This window comes from Piliocolobus tephrosceles, chromosome 17, assembly GCF_002776525.5.
Source record: "Piliocolobus tephrosceles isolate RC106 chromosome 17, ASM277652v3, whole genome shotgun sequence".
NCBI lineage: Eukaryota > Metazoa > Chordata > Mammalia > Primates > Cercopithecidae > Piliocolobus > Piliocolobus tephrosceles.
The window spans coordinates 41,921,737-41,945,474 of record NC_045450.1 but is presented as its reverse complement, the minus strand read 5'-3'; the positions used below and the strand labels follow the sequence as shown (position 1 = coordinate 41,945,474).

Here is a 23,738-nt window from a genome sequence, read left to right as displayed (position 1 = left end):
CCGTCACCATGGCCACTGCAACCCCTTCCGCTGCCTCACGGCGGACCGACAGCCAATCACAGGCGCGCGTCATCGATGCCGGGGCGGGGCAAGACAGGGAGAGGAAGTCCCGGAAGGGAATGCGGAGGGATGCGGGGCCTCGCCAAGTCCCCATTGCGTGGCGACTCAGTCTCCAGTCGCCCCCATTTTACGGATGAAGGAAACGAAGCCACAAGCCTGAATTTCCTCACTCTCAACTCGAGAATAAATCACGCCTCCCAGAGTGTGGAAAATTAAATAGTTTAAGGCGCGTTTGAAGAGCGCTTGTAAGTTGCCAAGTCGCTGGAGAGCCAGTCCTTTATCCCTTGAACCAGGTGATGCTGACGTCTGATTTCAAGACAATTCCTACCCCTCGTGGAAGGAAAGCGCCATCGCAAGAAGTAGATGTCTTGTAATTTGCATTATAATCTTCGCATCATAAAGCTTACTCGGCAGTAACTGGTTTCTTGACTAATTATACAAGATGAGAGTCGAAGAACTGTTTTGAACCACGCAATCAGGAATCAGATACTTTTCAGGAAAAGGCCTCTGCAAAACTGCCAAACTTTGAAACAAAGGATTCGTTTGAGCTGATTTCTCTTGATTGGACAACTAAGCATTGTGTCTCTTTAGTTGCATGATACCTTTGGCCAAAGTGTGGTATATGACTAGAGAAACTAGAGGGATTTAAGGTATGAACTGAGGGTCAGGTGGCCTGTCAGAATGGGTGAGCAGACGTTGTTTATTTTTATTTTTTTGAGACAGAGTCTTGTTCTGTCGCCCAGGGTGGAGTGCAGTGGCATGATCTCGGCTGGCCGCCTCTCAGGTTCAAGCGATTCTCGTGCCTCAGCCTTCCAAGTACCTGGGATTACAAGTATCCACCACCGCACCCGGCTATTTTTGTATTTTTGGTAGAGACAGGGTTTTACCATGTTGGCCAGGCTGGTCTTGAACTCCTGACCTCAGGTGATCCACCCACCTTTTCCTCCCAAAGGGCTAGGATTACAGGCGTGAGCCACCACGCCCCGCCTATCAGGCATCTTTGAATGGAGGTAAAATAGATATCTGTGGGATTTGGAACAAAGATGGTTACAAAGACACAGTTGGGTGTGACAGCTGTGACCAAGGTGACATCAATTATTACTAATTTATTTATTTTTTGAGACGGAGTTTCACTCTTGTTGCCCAGGCTGGAGTGCAATGGCGCAATCTCGGCTCAACACAACCTCTGCCTCCCAGGTTCAAGGGATTATCCTGCCTCAGCCTCCCGTGTAGCTAGGATTATAGGCATGCGCCGCCATGCCCGTCTAATTTTTTTTGTATTTTTAGTAGAGATGGGGTTTCTCCATGTTGGTCAGGCTGGTCTTTAACTCCCGACCTCAGGTCATCCGCCCGCCTCGGCCTCCGAAAGTGCTGGGATTACAGGCGCGAACCACTGTGTTCGGCCTATTTTATTTTATTTTATTTTATTTTCCGAGACAGAGTCTTGCTCTGTCGCCCAGGCTGGAATGCAGTGGCGCAGACTCGGCTCACTGCAACCTCTGCCTCAGCCTACTGAGTAGCTGGACTTACAGGCGTGCACCACCACGCCCGGCTAATTTTTGTATTTTTAGTAGAGACGGGGCTTCACCATGTTGGCCAGTGTGGTCTCGAACTCCTGACCTCAGGTGGTGTGCCCACCTTGGCCTCCCAAAGTGTTGGGATTACAGGCGTGAGCCACCACGCCCGGTCAGGTGACATCAATTATGAGTTGCTCTGTTTAGCACCAAGTGGAAGATAGGCATTTTAAAAGGTTTGCTGAATTACTGGACTGAGTTTAGTCAAGCCCTGGTCACACAGCTCCACAGCAAACTCAGATAATTTCTTTATGACCTTTCTCTATATACCACACATTTCTGGACAAAATGAATTTGCCTGCCCTTCCTAAGTCATTGATGGAGTGGAGGAGGAACACACCTTGATTTAATCTGTTCTGGTTATCTATTGCTGTTACAAACCTGAAAATTTAGTGGCTTAAAATAACCATTTTGCTCACTAATCTGTAATTTGGGCAGGGCTTGGCAGGGCCAGCTAGTCTCTATTCCAGTTGGTGTCGGCTGGGGCAGCTGGAATGGACTCGAGGAGCTCCCTCCAAGGAGTTTACTCACGTCGCTGGCAATTAGTGTTGGCTCTTGGTTCTCAGTTGTGGACATTGGCCAGAGAACTGGGGCCGGGGGCTGGGGGTCCAAGTTCCTCCCCATGTATAGGATTCAGGGGATTCTTGGGTTTTCTCACACCATGGTGCTGGGTGTAAGAGCAAGTGTTTTGAGAGACACAGAAATGGAAGCTGGCAGTCACTTAAAGGCCTGGTACTGGAAACTGGCACAGTATCCCTTCCACTGTGTTCCACTGAGAAAGCACAGAGCCACCCAAATTTAAGGAGAGTGGACATAAACCTCATTTCTTGACGGGGGGGATGTCAAATAATTTGTGGCCATCTTTTAATCCATTTCACCACCCTTATTGACTCTAGGAACAAATGGGGATAAAGATAAAAAGTACTCACTCAGGGATGCATCAGATAGTGTGCTAAACATTTATAAATACATTGTCTCCTTTTGAAATATTTGAAACCCCGTAAAAACAAAAAACCGGTATGAGGTGGGTAGTATCTCCATTTTACAGTCTGGAAAACCAAGCATTAGTGGGACCTGGGTCCAGTCCCACCCAAAAGGCCTATTTCAACCATCATGCTGTATAACGCCTAATCCCTGGGTTGTTAAACCATATTCTTGGAAATCAGAACATGTTTTCTCCCGAATACAGAATGGTCTTTTTCCACTTGTAGCAAAATTAAAAGTTGACTTGAATATACTAAATGTTTTTCCATTAATACTCATTTTTTAAATCCTTTGATTGGGGGTTGGCACCAGGAATTCTTCTGAGTGAATAGCAAAAGGTAAATGATGGGCAATCTTGGAAAGACCTGATCTTATTTGGTTTTTCGTGGATACACATTCAAGATGGTTGAAACATGTGTAAAAGTCATTTTCTGCTAGTGAAATTGTGTCAGTTTTGTGAATCAATCATTGTTTCCTGGCACTCTGCAAATGGCACCATGACTTCTGCTCTATGTCATTTTAAAAAGGGGCTAATTCATTACAATGTTTTTGGCTGAAATGCTGGATTTCCCCAATGAATCACCTGACAAAATACCGTAATTTTTTGTTTTTCTCCCTGGTAACAATTTATCAGTAGTAAAAGTCTAGCTTTTCTCTTAAATGCTTACATTCAGTTCAGAATATGGATGTACGATTTTACTCTTCCACATAGCTTGCTAACCCCTAGTTTTTTCTTTGATACGGAATTCCTGTCTTTCCCTTGGAGGTGGCTCCAAGTTTACAACTTAGCTTCCATCCTGGATGATTTGATCAATTTCATATTGAAGCCCTTTTGTTTTATGGTCTAGAAGTTAAGAATAGGAAAAGTAAACCACCTTAGGAACAAAGTTCAAGGGTAGATTTTTAGAAAGCTGTTAGACTCCTGCATTCCTTTGCCTGGCAAATTATCTATTTATTCCATCTATTTTTCCCTCTCTCCACTAAATGTACAGACTACCTTTAGTTTCAGCTGGACCACATGTTTCTTTACTGGTCTATTTACATATTTTGCTTATCCTTTACCCCCAGCTCACCCCACTCCTCCATTTCATTCTCCAAATAGAAGCCAGAGCCATCTGTTAGAATTATCAAGGCACTTCCATGCTTAAACACCTTAACTTTCTACTGCACTTAGTATAAAATAGAAAACCCTTCACATAGCCTTCATGAGCAGTTCCCTGGCCTCTTCAACACTGTAGCATTACCTACTCTACCTACTTGCTTCCTATTTTTCTAGTTACAGGGGCCTTCCATCTGATCCCCAAACCCACTGAGACCCGTTCTTCCTCAGTTAGTGCCTTTGCCGATAATGTTGTGTTCGCCTGGCTACCCAGTCCTAGAAGCTAGTCCTCAGTCTCTGCCAGGCTATGTCCTACTTCCTCCTTTAAGTTTCACTAATGTTACTTCCTCAGTGAGGTTTCTTCTGACACTCCAACCACTATCTAAATTAGTTCCCCCTCATTCTCTCTAGGACCCTATTCTTTTCCACTACAAATTTGTTACAATAAACACAAATATATTGTCTTCTCCCCACCGTAGGAATAAACTTCAAGGGTAGATTTTTAGAAAGCTGTTAGGCTCCTGCATTCCTTTGCCTGGCAAATTATCTATTAATTCCATCTATTTTTCCCTCTCTCCACTAAATGTACAGACTACCTTTAGTCTCAGCTGGACCACTTCCAAGTTATTATTACACATAATAATAGACAATAATTAGACAAGCTTATTAGACATAAGCTCTACAGGTATTTTGTATGCCACATAGGCACAGTGCTCAGCACATATTAGGTGCTCAATAACAATCTGCTGGATAAGTGACTGGCCTTATTCTTAATTCTAATACTTGATTCTCTCCTACTCCCAAAAGTGGCCCTTAAAGTCTGAGAGTGTAATGTCTTGGAACCTAGCAGTATATACCAATGAAAGTTGTGAAATCTTAGTCAAAAAAGGCAACAGATGTTTTATTCTTCAATGCAAATTACTGTATTCACCACAAGCTAAAGAAGAGAACATGTATCTACATATACATTTATATATATATATATATATATATATATATATTTGTTTGGATTTATGGAAGACTAAAGACATGGAAAAAAATCCAGCACCCCAACATGTACAGCCAGGAAGGAAATCAGCTCTGTAATAGGACAGGTATAATGAATTACAAACAAGAAGGGGTGGAAAAAGAAGAAAAAAAAATGTGCATTGAGTTGAAGACACTGTAAAACTCAGAAGACATATTTACTATTCAAGTATAAACTCTGTAAGGACTTGGCATAAATTGAAAGGCAGCTGCAGAGGTACACCATTATAAAAGAAGTTCTATGAATTTACAATTCTACCTTCCAATTTCCTGGGAGAAAAAACCAAACTCTTGAAGGTCTTCACCGGAGACCCTGAGAGGGATTAACACTTTTGATGAAGACATAGTCAATAATTCATGATTGAACTTACTATTCGAAGACATGTATTTATTTAGAACAATAGAAATACGTGTTCTCAGACTGTCCTCTAGAGTTTGTGAGACTATTAGTTCAAGAGTTTCAAAGTATATTACTTGTAAAAACAATACTGATTAAAAAAATTTTTTTAACCAAAAAACAGAAATCTGATTTGATGGTACCTTAAAAATACCCTAAATACCAAATTTTCTCCAACCTAACATTACAGCTAATTTAAGATTTCCTTCTGCATTGGTAAAACATTTTTTCCTCATAAAATGTGGGTATTGAAATTGGATAGGAACACTATGAATGTGAAAATACCACCAATTTTCTGCAGTTAAAAAAAAAAACAAAAAACAATAAAACAACAGAAAACCTAGAATATTCTTTGGAATCACTGAAATATCACAAACTTGGGTTTTTTCTTACAGTCTGTGCACCTTCTTTCAGGTTCTCTGTTTTGCTTGTAGTACTGACTGTGTGATTCTAATGTTTATAGATTCAAGTCTTGCAATGCAATATCCATGCTTAACGCACCGGTGTCTCTCCAACCAGTGAGAAGTAATGCATAACCCAGAAATGCTGTCATTTACATCTCCATAAAGACTTCTGCCCCAAATAAAAACTTCAGAATGACACAACACGTCCTGTGTTAAACAATCAAATGAACCCAACATGGAGGATTCCAGTGTGATTTCAGTACTTGGGAGGGCATTGTCTCCTATGGTTTTTCATGGAAGTACCACAGGCCTGGCTGCTAGCATTCAGCTTTCCGTGGCCTTAAAGGGATTTTCTCAGGGCTGGCAAGTTGGATTAGATTCTAAGAGAATTTTGTCTTTGACAAACTACCATTTTTAGCATAAAATCTGGCCATGGCTATAAGTTTCGGTATGTGTACAACTGATTAGAGAGTTTTTTTTTCTTTTTCTTTTCAACATTGGCTGGAATTGAGTAGAAAAAAGTCCACGATGCCTCTTCACATGTGTCATGAAATATGAGAAATCTGTCTGATTCTAGATACTATTTCTTTACGACACAATGGGCAGGTCTCCAGCTGCAAGGCACAATCCATGCACAGGTCACTGGGGAGAAACACAGAAAAGCCAGTCAATTTAATGCTTCAAAAGGTCAAACTCCAACTGCCTGCCAACTAAATCTAAAATGTTAACAAGTTTGTTCATTGAAAGGGTTAATAATTATACATGGTTTAAAAAAATGAATATTTAAATAAAAAGTAAATTTTACACTTCTGATCCTCAATTGTCTTAGTCTGAGGAACAAGTAAAAAGTTCATATGCATTCTTCCAGACACTCTATACGTGCACAGCATATACATACAGATGTGTACATACAGGTAGGGATATAATATTTCTCCCCAGAAAGCCATTTATCCCAGAATCATTTACCAAACAGTCCATCTTTTACCATAGTTTTGACACAATGCCTTTGTCATATGGTAACTTTTCATTTTTAGTTCTATTTCTGGGCTTTTATTGTATTCCATTATTCTGTCATTCCTGTCATAATAGTAATGGGACCAAACTACTAACATTTATTTTAATGTATTTTAAGATGTGGTATGGCTGTCATCTCCATAACTTTCAGAATTTTCTTGCCTTACACTTTTAAATCAGCATGTCAAGTTCCAGAAAAAAATCATGTTGCTCTTTTTACGTTGACCAAATTAAACTTAGAGTTTAGAGAAAACTTGTCACCGTTACAATACTGAGAGGTCCTCCTATCCAAGAAGGGACTCATTTATTTAAGTCTTCTATTATACTCTTTGGTAGTTTAAAAGTTTTCTTCATATATGCTCTACATATTTCTTGCTATGTATTCTTAGCCTTTTTTTTTTTAACCATTGTAAAAAGGATCTCCAATTATATGTTCTAATTGGCTGCTATTTATACATATAGCTAGAAAAGCGACTGAGTTTTGTATATTTTGTATATCTTGAAATGCTTCCCGCGTGTCACCATTAAAAAGATGCTAGCTAGTGAAACCCTGTCTCTACTGAACATACAAACATTAGCTGGGTGTGGTGGCAGGCGCCTGTAATCCCAGCTACTTGGGAGGCTGAGGTAGGAGAAATCGCTTGAGCCTGGGAGGTGAAGGTTGCAGTGAGCAGAGATTGCGCCACTGCACTCAAGCCTGGGTGACAGAGCAAGACTCCATTTCAAAAAATAAAAATAAAAATAAATAAATAAAAAAAATAAAAATAAAAAGATGCTAGCATTTGGCTGAAATAGATGTGTTTTTTATATTGTTACGGAAGTATCCATCCACTTCTCTTTTATATTGTTTTCATCCCTCCATTCATTTCTGTTTTGTAATATTTTATCCATTAGGAATGGATATAGAATTTTAACAAATGGCTTTCTCAGCATTCTGGAAGAAAGTGATAACTGCCCCTCCTGCCTCTGGCCTATTTGAGTAATTAAATATTTCTATATTGTAGGCCAGGTGTGGTGACTCATGCCTGTAATCCCAGCACTTTTGGGAGGCCGAGGCAGGTGGATCACTTTAGGTCAGGAGTTCAAGACCAGCCTGGCCAACATGGTGAAATCCCGGCTCTACTAAAAATACAAAAATTAACTGGGCCTGGTGGCACGCGCCTGTAATCCAAGATACTTGGGAGGCTGAGGCAGGAGAATTGCATGAACCTGGGAGGCAGAGGTTGCAGTGAGCTGAGATCGTGCCACTGTACTCCAGCATGGATGACAGAGCGAGACTCCATCTCAAAAAAACCTGCCCTCGTCTAGCTATGGAACTAGCAATTCAAGAACAGTATGAAACTTTGCCTAATGTACAAAAGAGGAAACAACCAAACAAATCCTCTTACCTGTGTCCACATGGCTTCAATTGTGTGTCTGCTACCTCATCACAACAAAGGGAACAGCAGTTTTCTCGGATACTGACTTGCTTCAATAGAGCAAGACGTCTGTGCCTGAGTAGAAAAAGCAATTTGAAATGCATTTTGTCAACAGGGGGCCTGTTAGCAGTGATGCATATGAAATGTTCTGAAAATGCTCTGCACCTGTGAGATATATTCCGTAAACATTGTTCAGTCAAGTTTTCATACGTGCTATCTCCTTTCAATCCTTTTTGTTTTTTTTTTTGAGGCGGACTCTTGCTCTGTCGCCCGGACTGGAGTGCAGTGGCCGGATCTCAGCTCACTGCAAGCTCCGCCTCCCGGGTTCACGCCATTCTCCTGCCTCAGCCTCACGAGTAGCTGGGACTACAGGCGCCCGCCACCTCGCCCAGCTAGTTTTTGTATTTTTAGTAGAGACGGGGTTTCACCGTGTTAGCCAGGATGGTCTCGATCTCCTGACCTAGTGATCCGCCCGTCTCGGCCTCCCAAAGTGCTGGGATTACAGGCTTGAGCCACCGCGCCCGGCCCTCTCCTTTCAATCCTATAATCATTTTCTAAAGTAGGGAATGAAGGAGGTATAACCATTTCCATTTTATAGACAAAGTTCAAGGAAGTGACTTATATAAAGCATGCAGTCAGGAATCAAATTCAAATCCTTTAGTTCTAAGTCCAGTGCTCTTTTTATGTTACCAGCAAATTTCAACCTTTTAAGTCACATATGTGAGAGTCTGCTGACAACCATAGAGCCTTTCTCAAGAAAAACACACATATACAAGTTTTTATACAATTTCAAGGGGTTTATAACAGTCCATGTTAGACTCCCTGCAAGTCCTAACACCTCAAGTTAGAACCCTTCCATTATATTTTCACTCAGCGTGGAATGGAAGCAGACAGGCAAAATTGTTCTGCTGAAGGTACAGCCCTAATAGATAGGCAACAGAAGTATGAAGCATTTATTCAGTTCACTTATGGGCTTACTGTGTGCCAGGCACTGTTCCAAGCCCTTGAGATTCAGCAGTGAACAGAGGACTAAAAAAGTATCCCTGCCTTTGGAGAGTTTATGCTCCAGTGGGGGAAGACAGAAATAAACAAGATAAGTAAAATACAGTGTTAAATGCTGATAAATACTATGAAGAAAGAGAAAATGGGAAGGACAAGGAGTGTACACATCAGAGGTGGGGAGTTATTAAAACAATTTTAAATACGGCAGCCAGGAAAGGTCTCACCAAGGTAATATTTAAGTAAAGAGGTAAAGGGAGTGAGGAAGTGAGTTTTGTGGTTGTTTGGAGAAACCATTTTGGGTAGCAGGTATAGCAAGTGCCCTAAAGCTATCACAGGCCTGGTGTGTTTCAGGAGCAGCAAGGAGGCCAGGGTGACTGAAGGAGCATGAGAAAATGGGAGAGGGTAGGAAAGAGGTCAGAAAAGTAACATGGGGAAGGGAGAGGACAAATTGTACAGGGCCTGGGAGGTCACCGGAAAGGTTTTGGCTTTTCCCTTCAGTGAATAGGAAGCCACCCACTGGTGTCTTTTGAGCAGAGAAGTGTGCGATCTGACTTACGCTGTAACAAATCATTCTGGAGGCTGTGTTGGATAGACTGAAGGGGTTCTGGGGAGGAACAAGGTCGAAGGCAAGACAAAAATAATACAGGTAGGAAATAGTGGAGGCTTGGACCATGGTAGCAGCAGTGAGGGTGATGAGTAGTTGGATTTGGGATATATTCTGAAGGCACAGCCTACTGGATTTGCTGAGGGACTGAATGTGGGAATAGCAGAAAGTAAGGTCTTCTACAGTCTTCTCTCATCTGTTTTTTTATTTTTATTTTTGTTTTTTTTTTGAGACAGGGTCTCACTCTGTTGCCCAGGAGTGTGGTGGCACAATCTCAGGTCACTGCAACCTCCATCTCCCAGGCTATGGTTATGGCCAGGAAAACAGGGATGATAAAGTAGTTATTAACAGATGAGGGGCCGGGCACGGTGGCTCACGCCTGTAATCCCAGCACTTTAGGAGGCCGAGGCAGGCAGATAGCTTGAACCCAAGAGTTCAAGACCAGCCTGGGCAATATGGCGAAACCCAGTCTCTACAAATAATACAAAAATTAGCTGGGTGTGTTGGCATGCCTGTAGTCCCAGCTACTCAGGAGGCTGAGGTGGGAGGATCGCTTGAGCCTGGGAGATGGAGGTTGCAATGACCTGAGATTGTGCCACCGCACTCCTGGGCAACAGAATGAGACCGTGTCTCAAAAAAATAAAAAATAAAAAAACAGAGATGAGAGAAGACTGTAGGAGAAGCAGCGGCTGTGAGTGGGTGACTTGTAGCTGAAAGTGGGTATGTGATGCTTCACCGTACTATTATTTTTTTCTTCTGTATGTATTTGAAATTTTCCATAATAAAAAGGTTAAAGAAAAAAAGAATGAATGGAAGAAGAATTAGAGATAGAGAGTATATACAACATAGAACAATTTATAAAATCCCAGTTAGTAGTAACAGGACCATGATCTCCTACCCTGATGCCAGAAAGGAGTAATATTCCAATGAATATAAAGTATCACTGAATATACATTTTTGGAACACAGGATGAAAATATTAATGGTACAGAAAATGGTCTTAAGTAAGTTCATACTTAATGCCACAATTTATGATTAAGCACAACTGGAATGTTAAGGGCAGCAAGGTGCAAGAAGGAGGTTGGCACTAAGGTGGCCACTCAATTAGGCTCCTGACAACTCTATCTTCTTGTTACTATCAGATAAAACAGTCTAAAGACAGCACAGGATTGAACTAGCTTGAAATTCAGCTGTTCTTATTCAAGACAAGATGAATTTTGGGTACCAAATTTATATACATGGTTACCAAGAGAGTGTGTATAAGCTGTCCATAAAATGAGACTTTCTGACAGTTGATGCCCATTGCCATCTGAGTTTTGGAAGGTTTGATTCTGCAGGAGCAGTTAACTAAATGCTGAAGCATTTTAACTATGGCCAGTCCCCAGGGGAACTTAGATGGATCAATTGTCCCTTTTAGGGTACATGTGAGAAGACTTATTTGTGGGCCTCATCCAAGGAAAAGGCAGGCTAGATGAAAAAGAATGGGGTATGATAGATAAGGGAGAGATGTCCCCTCAGACTTTGGCCAAGAGGAATTTAAAGTTCAGAATGTCTGTCAGGCAGCAAGGATGAGGCTGAATGAAAAGTTCTAGGAATTAACCTCAGAACCCTGAGCAGGAACATACGCAACCCTTATGTTCTTGGGCTATTACTGAGGCTCTGCTGCTGCAGACAATGCTACCATCATCATGCCATTTTCTAGTTCATCTGGAAACTATTGAAACACTGAGACAGTGAGTCCAAGGTGAAGCACAGCCCAAAGCGCTGCTTGCAGATCTGCTTTTTGAGTCAAAACAAGAGCTAGGATTATGCTACAGATACCTTTGGGGCATAACAGTGCGACATTAGCTATGTCATGGCCAGTATGCTGGCTTTGCCTGTTGAGAGAGGCTCTCTTACTGATATAAGACATGTGGTATTAGTAATAGGAATACCCTTTAAACAAGCAGCTGCTCTGTTTAAAATGATAAACTTTAGCTCACATTGTGAAACAAGCTTCAACTTGAAGTAATTACCAGGAAGCAGCTGGAGTCTTCTTTCCCCAGCCTAAGGAATAGACTACATTCATCTCACAAGGAAGCAAAGCAGGCATTCATCTGATAAATTAATGCCAAACACAGTTTTTGTCAAATAAGGGTTGTGAAATTTTATGCAAGATGGTATTCACTGATGGTTGTGGAACAGTGTTGTCATCTTTGCCACACAGCTAAAACCACATAAAAAGTCTGTTTCAATAAAGCCGAGTCTGTTAAAAAGGTGCACTAGATTTCCTAATATTTAGGATTTTGACACTGACATTCAAGTGAAGTTAGTTTGCAGCTTCTTTGTGTGTACGTGTGTCATATTTTTCTGATTTTTATACCAATCTTATTTATCTTACAAAAAAAATTTGAAAGTGTTCCTTCTTTCTGGGTTTGGTAACATTTTAAATAACAATAAGGTTATCTGTTCCCTAAAGATTTGGTAGAGATCCCCTGTGAAATCACCTGGGTCTGGTGCTTTCTGGGGACAGATATACACAATAATTGGTTTGTGTATATCTCTTCTGGGATCTATCTTAATAATTTATATTTCCTGAAAAGTCATCCATTTTACTCAGGTTTTCAAAATGTATTGGTTACGTTCTTTTAAACTTGATTATAAATTGTTTAATTTCTCCTAAGATTCATGTGACACTCTGGAGATAGCCTGGGCAGATCCCTTACCTTGGCAAAATGATTTTTTCTTCAGCTGTTAGGAAGGCGTAGTCATTAAAAGTGCTAAATTTCATAGATGGTGGGTATTTGAATGGTTTTGCTCCAAAATTGAACTCACATTGTTGATATGACATGAAACTAGCTGCAGCAAAAAATCCAGATCTACAAATAAGACGAGTACAGAGGCCAACAGAATTAATAAAAATCAAAATTGAGTTAACAGATAGAACAGTTTTCAGAAAGGCAGGGTGAGTCAGTCCTACCCTGGCAGAAGAGTGACAGATTGTGTTTATAACCCACACAAGTCTGTGACCAGAGAATATTGTGCCTTATCTTCCTGTATCAAACTTCAGGATAGTTTTAGGTCTGATCAAATGGGTTCCTAATCACTTGAAATTAATCAATTTCTCATCACAATTACGTACATAAATGGACAAAGACTTTTTTTTCCCTAGAGAAAAGGGCATTCCATGCATCTACTCAAATTTTTGACTGAGAAGAGCTACTTACACAGTAGATGAAAAGACTTGCTTTTCAGGAGGCAGCTGGTTGCCATTTAAAAAGAAGATCATTTGCTTTTCATTCAAGTCTAACAGAAATCCTACTGTATCTCCTAGAGGATAAAGTGAAACACTGTTAGGATAATGATGTGTACTACCAGGATTCTCTGATAAGCATCTCAAGTGTTTCAGTGGCACTGTATTAAGTCTGCATCTTTAGCTATGTATTCAACATGTTCATTTTTGTTTCTTCTGTAACTGATCTGACCCCTACCCACCAATATTTTAATGTAACAATAAGAAAAAAATACTGCCAATTAAATTATGACAAGCCAATCTTAAGATGCATCCCAATTTCAAAGATGTTAAAATGTGGGGGAAAATATGCATTTTGGGCTCAATGCAATATGGTAAGATCAAAATCATGTGCTTACTTGCCTTTCTGGTGAGATTTACAACTCCCTAGATAACTACCCCCAAAATATGCCTTTCTTGAAAAAAAAGGCAAGGCAGGCCGGGTGAGGTGGCTCCCGCCTGTAATCCCAGCACTTTGGGAGGCCAAGGTGGGCAGATCACCTGAGGTCAGGAGTTTGAAGACCAGCCTGGCCAACATGGTGAAACCCTGTCTCCACTAAAAATACAAACATTAGCTGGGTGTGGTGGTGGGCACTTGTAATCCCAGCTAGTCAGGAGGCTGAAGCAGGAGAATCGCTTGAATTCGGGAGGTGGAGGTTGCAGTGAGCTGACATCATGCCATAGCACTCCAGCCTGGGCAACAGGGCAAGACTCTGTCTCAAAAAAAAAAAAAAAAAAAAAAAAGACAGGGCGTGGTGGTTCATGCCTGTAATCCCAGCACTTTGGGAGGCCAAGGCGGGAAGATCATCTGAGGTCAGTTTGATACCAGCCCAGCCAACATGGTGAAACCCCATCTCTACTAAAAATACAAAAATAACCCGGGTGTTATGGCGGGTGCCTGTAATACTTGGAAGGCTGAGGTAGGAAAATCGCTTGAACCCTGTACGTGGAGGTTGCAGTGAGCTGAGATTGCCCACTGCACTTCCAGCCTGGATGACAGAGTGAGACTCTGTCTCAAAAAAAAGGAAAAAAAAAAAAGTATTTATCTTCACTTATCAAATAAAGTAAAACTCTTAAGGTTTCAGTTTTTGGTTTTGTTGTTTTCGTTGTTAAGACAAGGTCTTGCTCCATTACCCAGGCTGGAGTGCAGTGGTACAATCCTAGCTCACTCACTGCAGCCTCAAACTCCTGGGCTCAAGTGATCCTCCTGCTTCAGCCTCCTGAGTAACAAGGACTACAGGCACGTACCACCACACCTGGCAAATTTAAAAAATTTTTTTACAGACGGGGGTTCTCATTATGTTGCCCAGGCTAATCTCAAACTCCTGGCCCCAAGTGATCCTCTCAAAGGATCCTCACACTTCGACTTCCAAAACTGCTGGTATTAAAGGTATGAGTCACCACATCTGGCCCAATTTTGGTTTTGAAAGATGAGATAAACAAATTTGTTTGTCAAAGATAAACAAATGAAATTACACAGCAATGACAAGAAAAATGGACACTCAATGCTGGTGGAGGAAAATCTGGCAATATACAGCAAAAGCTCTGAAATTCTATATCCCCCTTGCCAGAGAAGTTTCACTTCTAAGGGTTTTGTCTTGAGAATATCCAGAATGGTCTATAATGATAATTTCAAAAGGCAAAAATGTCAATGTCCAACAATGAGGTATTAATTAGTATATCACAGTACAACTATATAATGGAATACTGAGAAGCCATTAAAAGTAATGTTACTGTCCGGGCCATGGTGGCTCAGGCCTGTAATCCCGACACTTTGGGAGGCCAGAGTTGGATGGATCACTTGAGCCCAGAAGTTTGAGATGAGCCTGGGAAACATGGCAAAACCCTGTCTCTACCAAAAAAATACAAAAATTAGCCAGGCGTGGTGGTGTGTCCCTGTAGTCCCAGCTACTGGACAGGCTGAGGTGGGAGGATGGATTGTGCCTGGGAGGTCAAGGCTGTATGAGCTGTGATCACACCACCGCACTCAAGCCTGGGCTATCGATAGGTGAGACCCTGTCCCAAAAACAACAACAATAAAAAGTAATGTTATTTAATAACCTGGAAAGCTGTTCAAGGTATTAAGTATAACAACAACACAAATATATGTATATAATTTAAGCATTTTTAAAAAGCTCTGGAGAAATTACAGGGGATTTTTAGTTTATTCATTTTGTTCATTTTCTACTTTTCACATTTTTATAATAAACATATTACTCGAATAATCCTTTAAAAATTCTTATTAAAAAACAAGCTAGTTTTTGAAAACAGTGTCTTTATCATACGCTTAATTAAATGAAGAAGTTTTATGTTCCTTCTAAAGAACCTGCAAGTCATTAAAATGAGTGTTCCTGTTGGCTTTTCTGACTTTTTTCCCCACACTATCAATTTAATCAAGTGGAGCTGTTTCCACATGGGGGTGGGCAAATTCCTGCTTGCTTTCCTTTTTTTTTTTTTTTTTTTTTTTGAGATAGAGTCTCACTCTGTTGCCCAGGCTGGAGTGCGGTGGCGCAATCTTGGCTCATTGCAACCTCTGCCTCCTGGGTTCAAGTGATTCTCCTGCCTCAGCCTCCCAAGTAGCTGGGACCACAGGTGGGTGCCACTACACCTGGCTAATTTTTGTATTTTAGTAGAGATGAAGTTTCACCATGTTGGCCAGGCTGGTCTTGAACTCCTGACTTCAAGCAATCCACCTGCCTCAGCCTAAATTTCTGCTTTATTAGCATGCCTAAAAATTCAGTTTATATCCACAATGCTGACTAGGGTAGCAAAATGAGAGAGGGATGCTTGGAGAAAGAGCTGGGTTATATCCTCTATCTATCTCTGATGCTAAGAATCCAATCCTTCCAGAGGTTATATCTTCTACCATATGACCCTATTTCCTTAGAGCGTGGTCACTGGATAGGACGTGTTCCATAGCCATCTTGTCTCTGAAAAATCTTCATTTTAGTGGCATTACAATTCCAGTGTCCCTGATATTGGCATGGCTGTTTTAATTCAAAATAGATCCAAAGAGGAAGAGAATTCATACTAATCTTAACAGTATCATTTTCTGACGAATGTAAAAAATTTATTTTCTTTTTTTTTTTTGAGACGGAGTCTTGCTCTGTCTGCCAGGCTGGAGTGCAGTGGCCGGATCTCAGCTCACTGCAACCTCCGCCTCGCGGGTTCACGCCATTCTCCCGCCTCAGCCTCCTGAAGTAGCTGGGACCACAGGCGCCCGCCACCTCGCCCGGCTAATTTTTTGTATTTTTAGTAGAGACGGGGTTTCGCCGTGTTAGCCAGGATGGTCTCGATCTCCTGACCTCGTGATCCGCCCGTCTCGGCCTCCCAAAGTGCTGGGATTACAGGCTTGAGCCACCGCGCCCGGCCAAAAAATTTATTTTCTGAAACGTTTTTGCTACAGGAAGGACTACACCAGAGGTAAATTTATTGGAGGAGTACCATTTTTATCTTTGGCAGTGACACAAAAGTTAATATCCCTTTTCACATTTGATCTTCTTCTAAGACATTTTAAGGCTTAATCAATGCCTCATAATAACCATATGTCTTAACCCACTTGATAAATTTATAATGGAGGGAATGAATACCTTCTTTCCAGCATGGGTGTATGTGAGGTTTACTTCTGGCATTGTACCAGATCAGCTGCCGGCAGCCATCATACGCACAGGAGTATTCATCATCCCCAATGCCATAGCCTTCCTGGAGGGAGACAAGGTCCAGAAGATTAGCAAGTCTGCCTGCTCTGACCTGGGAAGAGAGAGTGTGTTTTTTACAACCACTGACCTAGTGGCTGGGATTCTAAGCTTTCTGGATGAAGAGAGAGCTCATGGTTTTTGGAAAATACTAAAATTATGACTTAGAGGGCTGGTCCCAAGTGAACAGATAATGACTTCATCAACAAATATTTGCCCAGTACCTCCTTTGTTCAGGCACTTTCACATTTGTTAGTTCATTTAATTCTCACTAACTACCATGAGGCTGGTGGCATCAGACTCCATTGTAAGAGGAAACAAACGCTCAGAGAGGTCACCCAGCTTGCCCAAGCATATATTACTTGCCCAAGAAAGAGAGCCAGGTTTGAACCTAAATTCTTCTGATTCCAAGACCAGTACACTTGTATACCAGTACAAGATTGTCAGAGGAATTCAAACCAGAGAGACTCCATCTTGAATAGGGGCAGGGTAAAATGAGGCTTAGACTTGCTGGGCTGCACTCCCAAGAGGTCAGGCATTCTTAGTCACAGGATGAGACAGGAGGTCAGCACAAGATACAGGTCACAAAGACCCTGCTGATAAAACAGGATGTGACAAAGAAGCCAGCCAGAAGCTGGCCAAAACCCACCAAAACCAAGATGGCAACAAAAGTGACCTCTGGTCATCCTCACTGTTCATGATATGCTAATTATAATGCATTAGCATGCTAAAAGACACTCTAACGGGTGCCATGACAGTTTACAAATGTCATGGCAGTTTGGAAGTTACTCTATATAGTCTAAAAAGGGGAGGAACCCTTGGTTCTGGGAATTGCCTGCCCCTTTCCCAGAAAACACATGAATAATCTACCCCTGTTTAGCATATAATCGAGAAATAACCTAAGTCCACTCAGTTGAGCAGCCCATGCCACTGCTCTGCCTATAGAGTAGACATTCTTCTGTTTCTTTAATAAACTTGTTTTCACTTTGTTCTATAGCCTCGCCCCAAATTCTTTCTTGTGCAAGGTCAAAAAACCCTCTCTTGGGATCTGGATCCAGACCCTTTCCAGTAACAAGATCAGATCAGGCAAATACCTTCCTTGCATGTAGCAGACTTTAAAATACCCAAATATTCAGAGATTTCAAAACTGGAGACAAGAGAAAGGTTATAGTGGAGACTCAGCTAAAAGCTATTTTGAGATCAGCTTGATTTGAGGATTGTACAGGTCCTTGGCAGTTACTTCTTTTTTTTCCTTTGAGATGGAGTTTCACTCGCTGCCCAGGCTGGAGTACAATGGGGCGATCTTGGCTCACCGCAACCTCTGACTCCCGGGTTCAAGCGATTCTCCTGCCTCAGCCTCCTGAGTAGCTGGGATTACAGGCATGAGCCACCATGCCCAGCTAATTTTGTATTTTTAGTAGAGAGAGGGTTTCTCCATGTTGGTCAGGCTGGTCTCGAACTCCAGACCTCAGGTGATCTGCCCGCCTTGGCCTCCCAAAGTGCTGGGATTACAGGCGTGAGCCACTGTACCTGGCAGTTTCTTCTTTTTCTTACTTACTGCCTTTCAATTATTTCACAGAACTGTTAAAATAAAAGGGTGGCTGAGATCTTAACAAATTATTTTGAGTGCTTACAAAAAATAGCAGCAGCATGCAAATCAGACAACTGCTATCTTTAAGGAACAATGGTGAAAAGGTTTACTAGAGAAAGAAATTGAAAATGGCCAAATCCAGGTACGATCAGGTCCTGATGGCCTGCTTCTTCTATGGGGCAAAAAATACAGTGAGGAGATAGATTGGAAAAAAAGTTCAAATGCAATGATTTTGTACTAAATTTTTGGATTACAACATACTGAATTTAGATGAATGCTCTCCAAAGGGACTCTTCTGAAATAGCTACTGATATTCACTATTCAAACTATTCAAGAGTTAAATGAGCTTGCATCTAATTGCCTTAGAAATTCACCACCCAAGGCTGCCAGGAGTGCTGGCTCATGCCTGTAATCTCAGCACTTTGGGAGGCGGATCACTTGAGGCCAGGCGTTTGCGACCAGCCTGGCCAACATGGCAAAACCCTGTCTCTACTAAAAATACAAAAATCATCTGGGTGTGGTGGTGCACACCTATAACCCCCGTTACTCTGGTGGCTGAGGCACAAGAATTGCCTAGACCTGGGAGGCGGAGGTTGCAGTGAGCAGAGACCACGTGCCACTGCACCCTGGCCTGGGTGACAGAGTGAGACTCTGTCTCAAAACAAAAGAAAACAAATTCACCACTTGTTAGAAAGAATGCCTTGCCATCCCTTTCAAAGGCTGAACAAGTCAGTAAGTAAAAAACTTAAAAACCACTAAAGTGTAGCCATTGGGGCATAGGTAAAAGGCAAGCAATTCTTTTCTATCTTCACCTTTTAATGTCTTGGTAAATCCTTGATAGAACACTTGAAAGAAATTCCTAGAAACTAGCCACCATGAGTTGGTAAAGAGCAGACTCATTACACATTCTTTACCATGCAGTATCTTTGATGACTGGATAAGTTCCACAACAGAGTGGCACTGTAGCACAAAGAAGGAACTCTAATAACTTTAACTACAGAGCAGAATCTACAGATTTAAGGAGAGAAGATGCCTCTGCCTAGCTGAGATGCACTTTAAAAATCTCTTGAGCATCTCAGAGAACAATCTAGATGTTCTACACCTTCTCTCAGCTCAAAATGTTCCCAGCAGGATTAATTTCGGTTTCCATTGGCTAGGACAGATAAATGAGAGAATACAGCGGCTAGCTTGGTATTTATTTTGAACTGTTTTTTGGTCATGCATATTTTAGCAATGGAATATTACCAAATACAAACAAAAGAAAGTTTATCCACAGCAGCTTGTCATTCAGGGAATAGTCCCATGTGGTGGACACTGTCTTTTTCCTGCTGTAGAGCATCCCAACTGCTTCCTGTTATGGGAAATGTATGAAGACAGTGCTCTGCCGCCTCCTTTGGAAGTGGAAAGGTAAAGATATGACCTAGCCTTGGCCAGCTGGACTTTCCCATCAAACACTCAGTATGGTGCAAGTGACCCCACACAGAGGGATAGTTAGGATTGATTTCCAGCAGCAATGGTGGCTACATGCTGGCCAGATCATTCCCCTAAAACACTGGCTGTTGTACTTCCTGTTTCTTGGCCCTGACATTGCCTTGGAGCCTGTCTAGTTCCCAAACTTCTCCATAATCTGGAGGCCCCGGAAAGGCTTCTAAGTCATTCCTTTTCTGTCTGAGATAGCCAGTCATTTTCTCCAAGGCAGGATGCTTCAACAGAGGAAGGAGCATGGGCTATCCTGACCAGGGTTTGAAATCTCTAGCAGCTGGAGACTAGATGGCTTTGGACAAGTTTCTTAATTTCTCTGAACTTGATTTTCCTCATCTTTAAATGGCAGAATAATATCTTTCCAAACTCTCAAAAAGATTAAAGATGAATATGTGGAAGATCTATCACATGACAGATGCTCATGAAAAGGCAAAAGTTATTTATTTATTTATTTATTTATTTATTTATGAGACAGAATCTCACTCTATCGCCCAGGCTAGAGTGCAGTGGTGCAATCTGGGCTCACTGCAACTGCCGCTTCCTATGTTCCAGCAATTCTCCTGCCTTAGCCTCTTGAGTAGGTGGGATTACAGGTGCCCGCCACCACACTCAGCTAATTTTTGTATTTTCAGTAGAGACGGGGTTTCACCATGTTGGCCAAACTCCTGACCTTAAGTGATCCACCCACCTCAGCCTCCCGAAGTGCTGGGATTACAGGTGTGAGCCACCGTGCCCGGCCAAAAGGCAAAAGATATTTTAGATAAATCAGAGTACAACCTTGGAGAGTTGCTCCTCCTAAGCCTCCATAAAAATATACAATAAACAAGACAAACTGTTCTGTAGATTACCTGAACAGAACTATCCTTAAGCTTATTTTAATGACCTAAAATTAAGCCCAGTGGCCAGCCTTTTAAAATGGAAACCTAAGCAGCAAGAGTTCAAGTTAAGACGCACTATGGAGACACTTGGAATCTTTTGAAACTGGATGTATCCTAGGAATTACTTACTCCATAGAATCACACCCTGTCTGAATAGGCAAAAAGATTCAGAATCACCAGAACAATGTACATTTGAAGCAAAGTTTTAAATATGGCAACATCATTAAAATCCTGTATTTGGGAAAAGACATCATATCAGACTTTATCAGTTTCTAATAGGGAATCAACTAATGCTTGGATCAGGGAAGAATGTTTGCTTTTAAAGAAACCAATAGCCTGTCAAGTGATCTGGAGGATAAAAAAACAGTATTTAAGTCTTTAACTTGAGAAGCCAAAGGTCTGCAACTACATGGCAAAAATTATAGTTTCATCGAGCAAATGAAAAGATCCAGCTTCACTGGTCATTAAAAAAACACATTTGTAACATTCGGTGTCAAATCTAGATCTGTAGTGTGTTTGCTGCCAAATCAGGAGAAACACATTTTATATTGAAGCTTCCTCTGTGGAAGAATCCCCTATATTACTTCTAGTTCTAGAACAACTTTTCATTTCCAAATGAGGAAACTGGCTAATTCTCTGAGATTTTCCCCATTTTTGAATACAAAGAAAACAACTGCTGTAGAATAGGAAGGCCGCTAAATTCTGGTATGAGTTTCTTCCTACTCTGTCCCAGTTTTCTCATCTGTGAAATGGAAATTCTAACAGTAAAAGCTATTGTGGGAATCAGATGATTGGCAGACTGGGGTCTAGTTCTCCACCCCAGACAAGAGTCCAGACTTGACCTCTCCACTGGCCCTTTTCCTCCAATTTGTCTCTCTCCAGCCTAGGAGTTTTAATAATACACCATCAACAATTCCAGGGTGAAATACAGCCTTGCTGAAATAGGCCTTTAAAATCTATGCTTATAAGTAGCTCACCATGGGATGCTCCTGTAGTCCCAGCTATTCGGGAGGCTGAGGTAAGAGGATGGCTTGAGCCCAGGAGTTCGAGGCCAGCCTAAGCAACACAGTGAGACCTGTCTCTAAAAGCAAAGCAAAAAACCAGAAAACTTCACCATGCTTATGGCCGGCAAGTTTAATTTGATTTTGTTGGATCACTTCTAAAACCCATTCCAGGATCTTACATATTGGACGGGGGACTATTATTTAGATTAACAAAATAATTCAAGGGGCTTCTCCCACCTCAAATGATAGAAATCATATGAAAACAAAATATTCCTGATCAAAACTGGATTAATTCCAAACAGTTTATAATTTGATCAACAGAAGAAAGCCAAATGGCCTCGGTGTTAGAAGGGTATAAAGTGACAAGAAATCATACATCTGTAGGAAAGGGAGGAACTCCAACACCTTCAATGCTACTTACGCTAGGATTTAATTTTCCCCTTTATATTACAGCTTTCTATAACAAAAGATAAACAACTAAATATTGAGAAAAATGTGCCAACTAATTACTAGGTAAAAGTCAAGTGAAAGAAGTCAGGCCAACACTCTATTTCTTGAAAGGAAGAGAATCCCTACAAAGCTCTTAGAGCTTAAACTCAAGGTAATAATCAGCACTACTTCCTGTTTAAGAAATGAGCCAAATATGTGGCTGGGGCAGAAGCAGAGCCTACAAAGACAAAAGACACATCCAGCCTCTAGGTGAAAAATTAGCATGAACTTAAGATTCAAGAAAAAGAAAAGGCTGAGGGGCAATTTCACTTGTGTTTTCCTATTTTTCTATCGGTTTAGTAGATCATTGTTAGGGATCTGGTACCATGTGGCTCTGCCCAAGAAAAGATTATTGAGCAAATCTATTTGAAAAATAAGTATGTCTAAGTATTTTCCACCCACCAACTAGGGGGAAAAAGCAAACTGCCACTGCCCCCATTTTCACAGTTCTCTAGGGTACTTACATGATTGAGGAATTTGCTGTCTCGAGTGGCCCAGCCAATTTGCATGACGCCAGAAGTGACCACTGTTACTTCATAGTACCATACCCCAGCATCCACACAAAAGGTGCAACGTACACTTTCAAAAGAGGAGGCATCACAGCGAGCCTGGCAAAACCAAAAAATGTGACAATCAACCATGAAGGCCTGAAGACCACCAAAGATAACTGACTACTGGGAAGGCTGAGTGTATTTTTCCTTATTAAAGTTTCTGGTGGACTATTGTTTCCTCTGTCCATCCTCAGTGACAAAAAGTACAAAATCAAACTATATAAGGCATTTGGCAACATACAGAATCAAAGAATTGTTTGTAGCCATTCTTCAAACAGTTCTTTAATCCTGACACATTTAGTGCCTTATGGTACCTTCTGTTCATAAGCAGCTCTTTCATCAAGACTTCCCCATGAAGTCAGCAACACTTCCAAAATACAGGGAGAGAGGGAAGCACCAGCCCTAAGACAACTGGCTATGCAAGGATTAAAATAATTACCCTCTCATCCCCCAAAGGGTCTAACTGTAGAAGCGTTACCTACCTCTAAGCCATGAGGTGAGATCTTCAGGTACTCGCTGACATCATTGCTATTCAGCATGGCCCTAATGCTACTCAAGTTCACTTTCTCATAGGTCAGCTGTCTACCTTCTTTTAAAACTGCAAAAGAAAGAGTGTTCATGTTTCTAAGGCAGGCAGCTGTGGGGAAAAGAAGAAGCTAGTGCCAGCTACAGCAATCAGACAAGAGAAAGAAATAAAGGGCATCCAAAATGGAAAGGAAGAAGTCAAATTATCCGTGTTTGTGGATAATATGATCTTATATTTAGGAAAACCTAAAAAAATCCGCCAATAAGCTATTAGAACTAAAAAGCAAATTCAATAAAGTTGCAGGATATAAAATTAACATACAAAAATCAATAGCATTTCTATATGCCAATAGCAAACAATCTGAAGAAGAAATCAAGAAAGTAATTGTATTTACAAAAGTTATAAATAAAATAAGATACCTAGGAATAAACTTAATCAAAGAAGTGAAAGATCTCTACAATGAAAACTATAAAACACTAATGAAAGAAATTGAAGAGGACACAAAGATATACCATGTTCATGGATTGGAAGACTCAATATTGTTAAAATGTCTACACTACTTAAAGCAATCTACACATTCCATGCAATCCCTATCAAAATACCAATGACATTCTTCACAGAAATAGAAAAAATAATCCTAAAATTTATCCTAACTACAATAGACCCAGAA

The 23,738-nt window shown here is 41.2% G+C and overlaps 1 protein-coding gene across 7 annotated transcripts in view; it reads right to left on the bottom strand.

The window, feature by feature from the left end:
• Window positions 1-4,591: 4,591 nt before the first annotated feature.
• The window catches only part of RSPRY1 (ring finger and SPRY domain containing 1), a 47,711-nt gene continuing 28,564 nt past the window's right edge, over window positions 4,592-23,738 (bottom strand). For 5 of the 7 annotated variants that reach the window (XM_023210009.2, XM_023210011.2, XM_023210013.2 and 2 more), the window contains 7 exons: window positions 23,025-23,140; window positions 22,456-22,599; window positions 16,443-16,554; window positions 12,788-12,890; window positions 12,287-12,439; window positions 7,947-8,051; window positions 4,617-6,186 (listed from right to left, as the gene is read on the bottom strand). In XM_023210009.2, coding sequence (XP_023065777.1) covers window positions 6,090-6,186; window positions 7,947-8,051; window positions 12,287-12,439; window positions 12,788-12,890; window positions 16,443-16,554; window positions 22,456-22,599; window positions 23,025-23,140 — 830 coding nt within the window. In that variant the 3' untranslated portion in view covers window positions 4,617-6,089. Of the gene's footprint in view, window positions 6,187-7,946; window positions 8,052-12,286; window positions 12,440-12,787; window positions 12,891-16,442; window positions 16,555-22,455; window positions 22,600-23,024; window positions 23,141-23,738 lie in introns of all 7 variants that reach the window. The other 2 variants (XM_023210008.1, XM_023210014.1) reach the window with 2 other exon arrangements.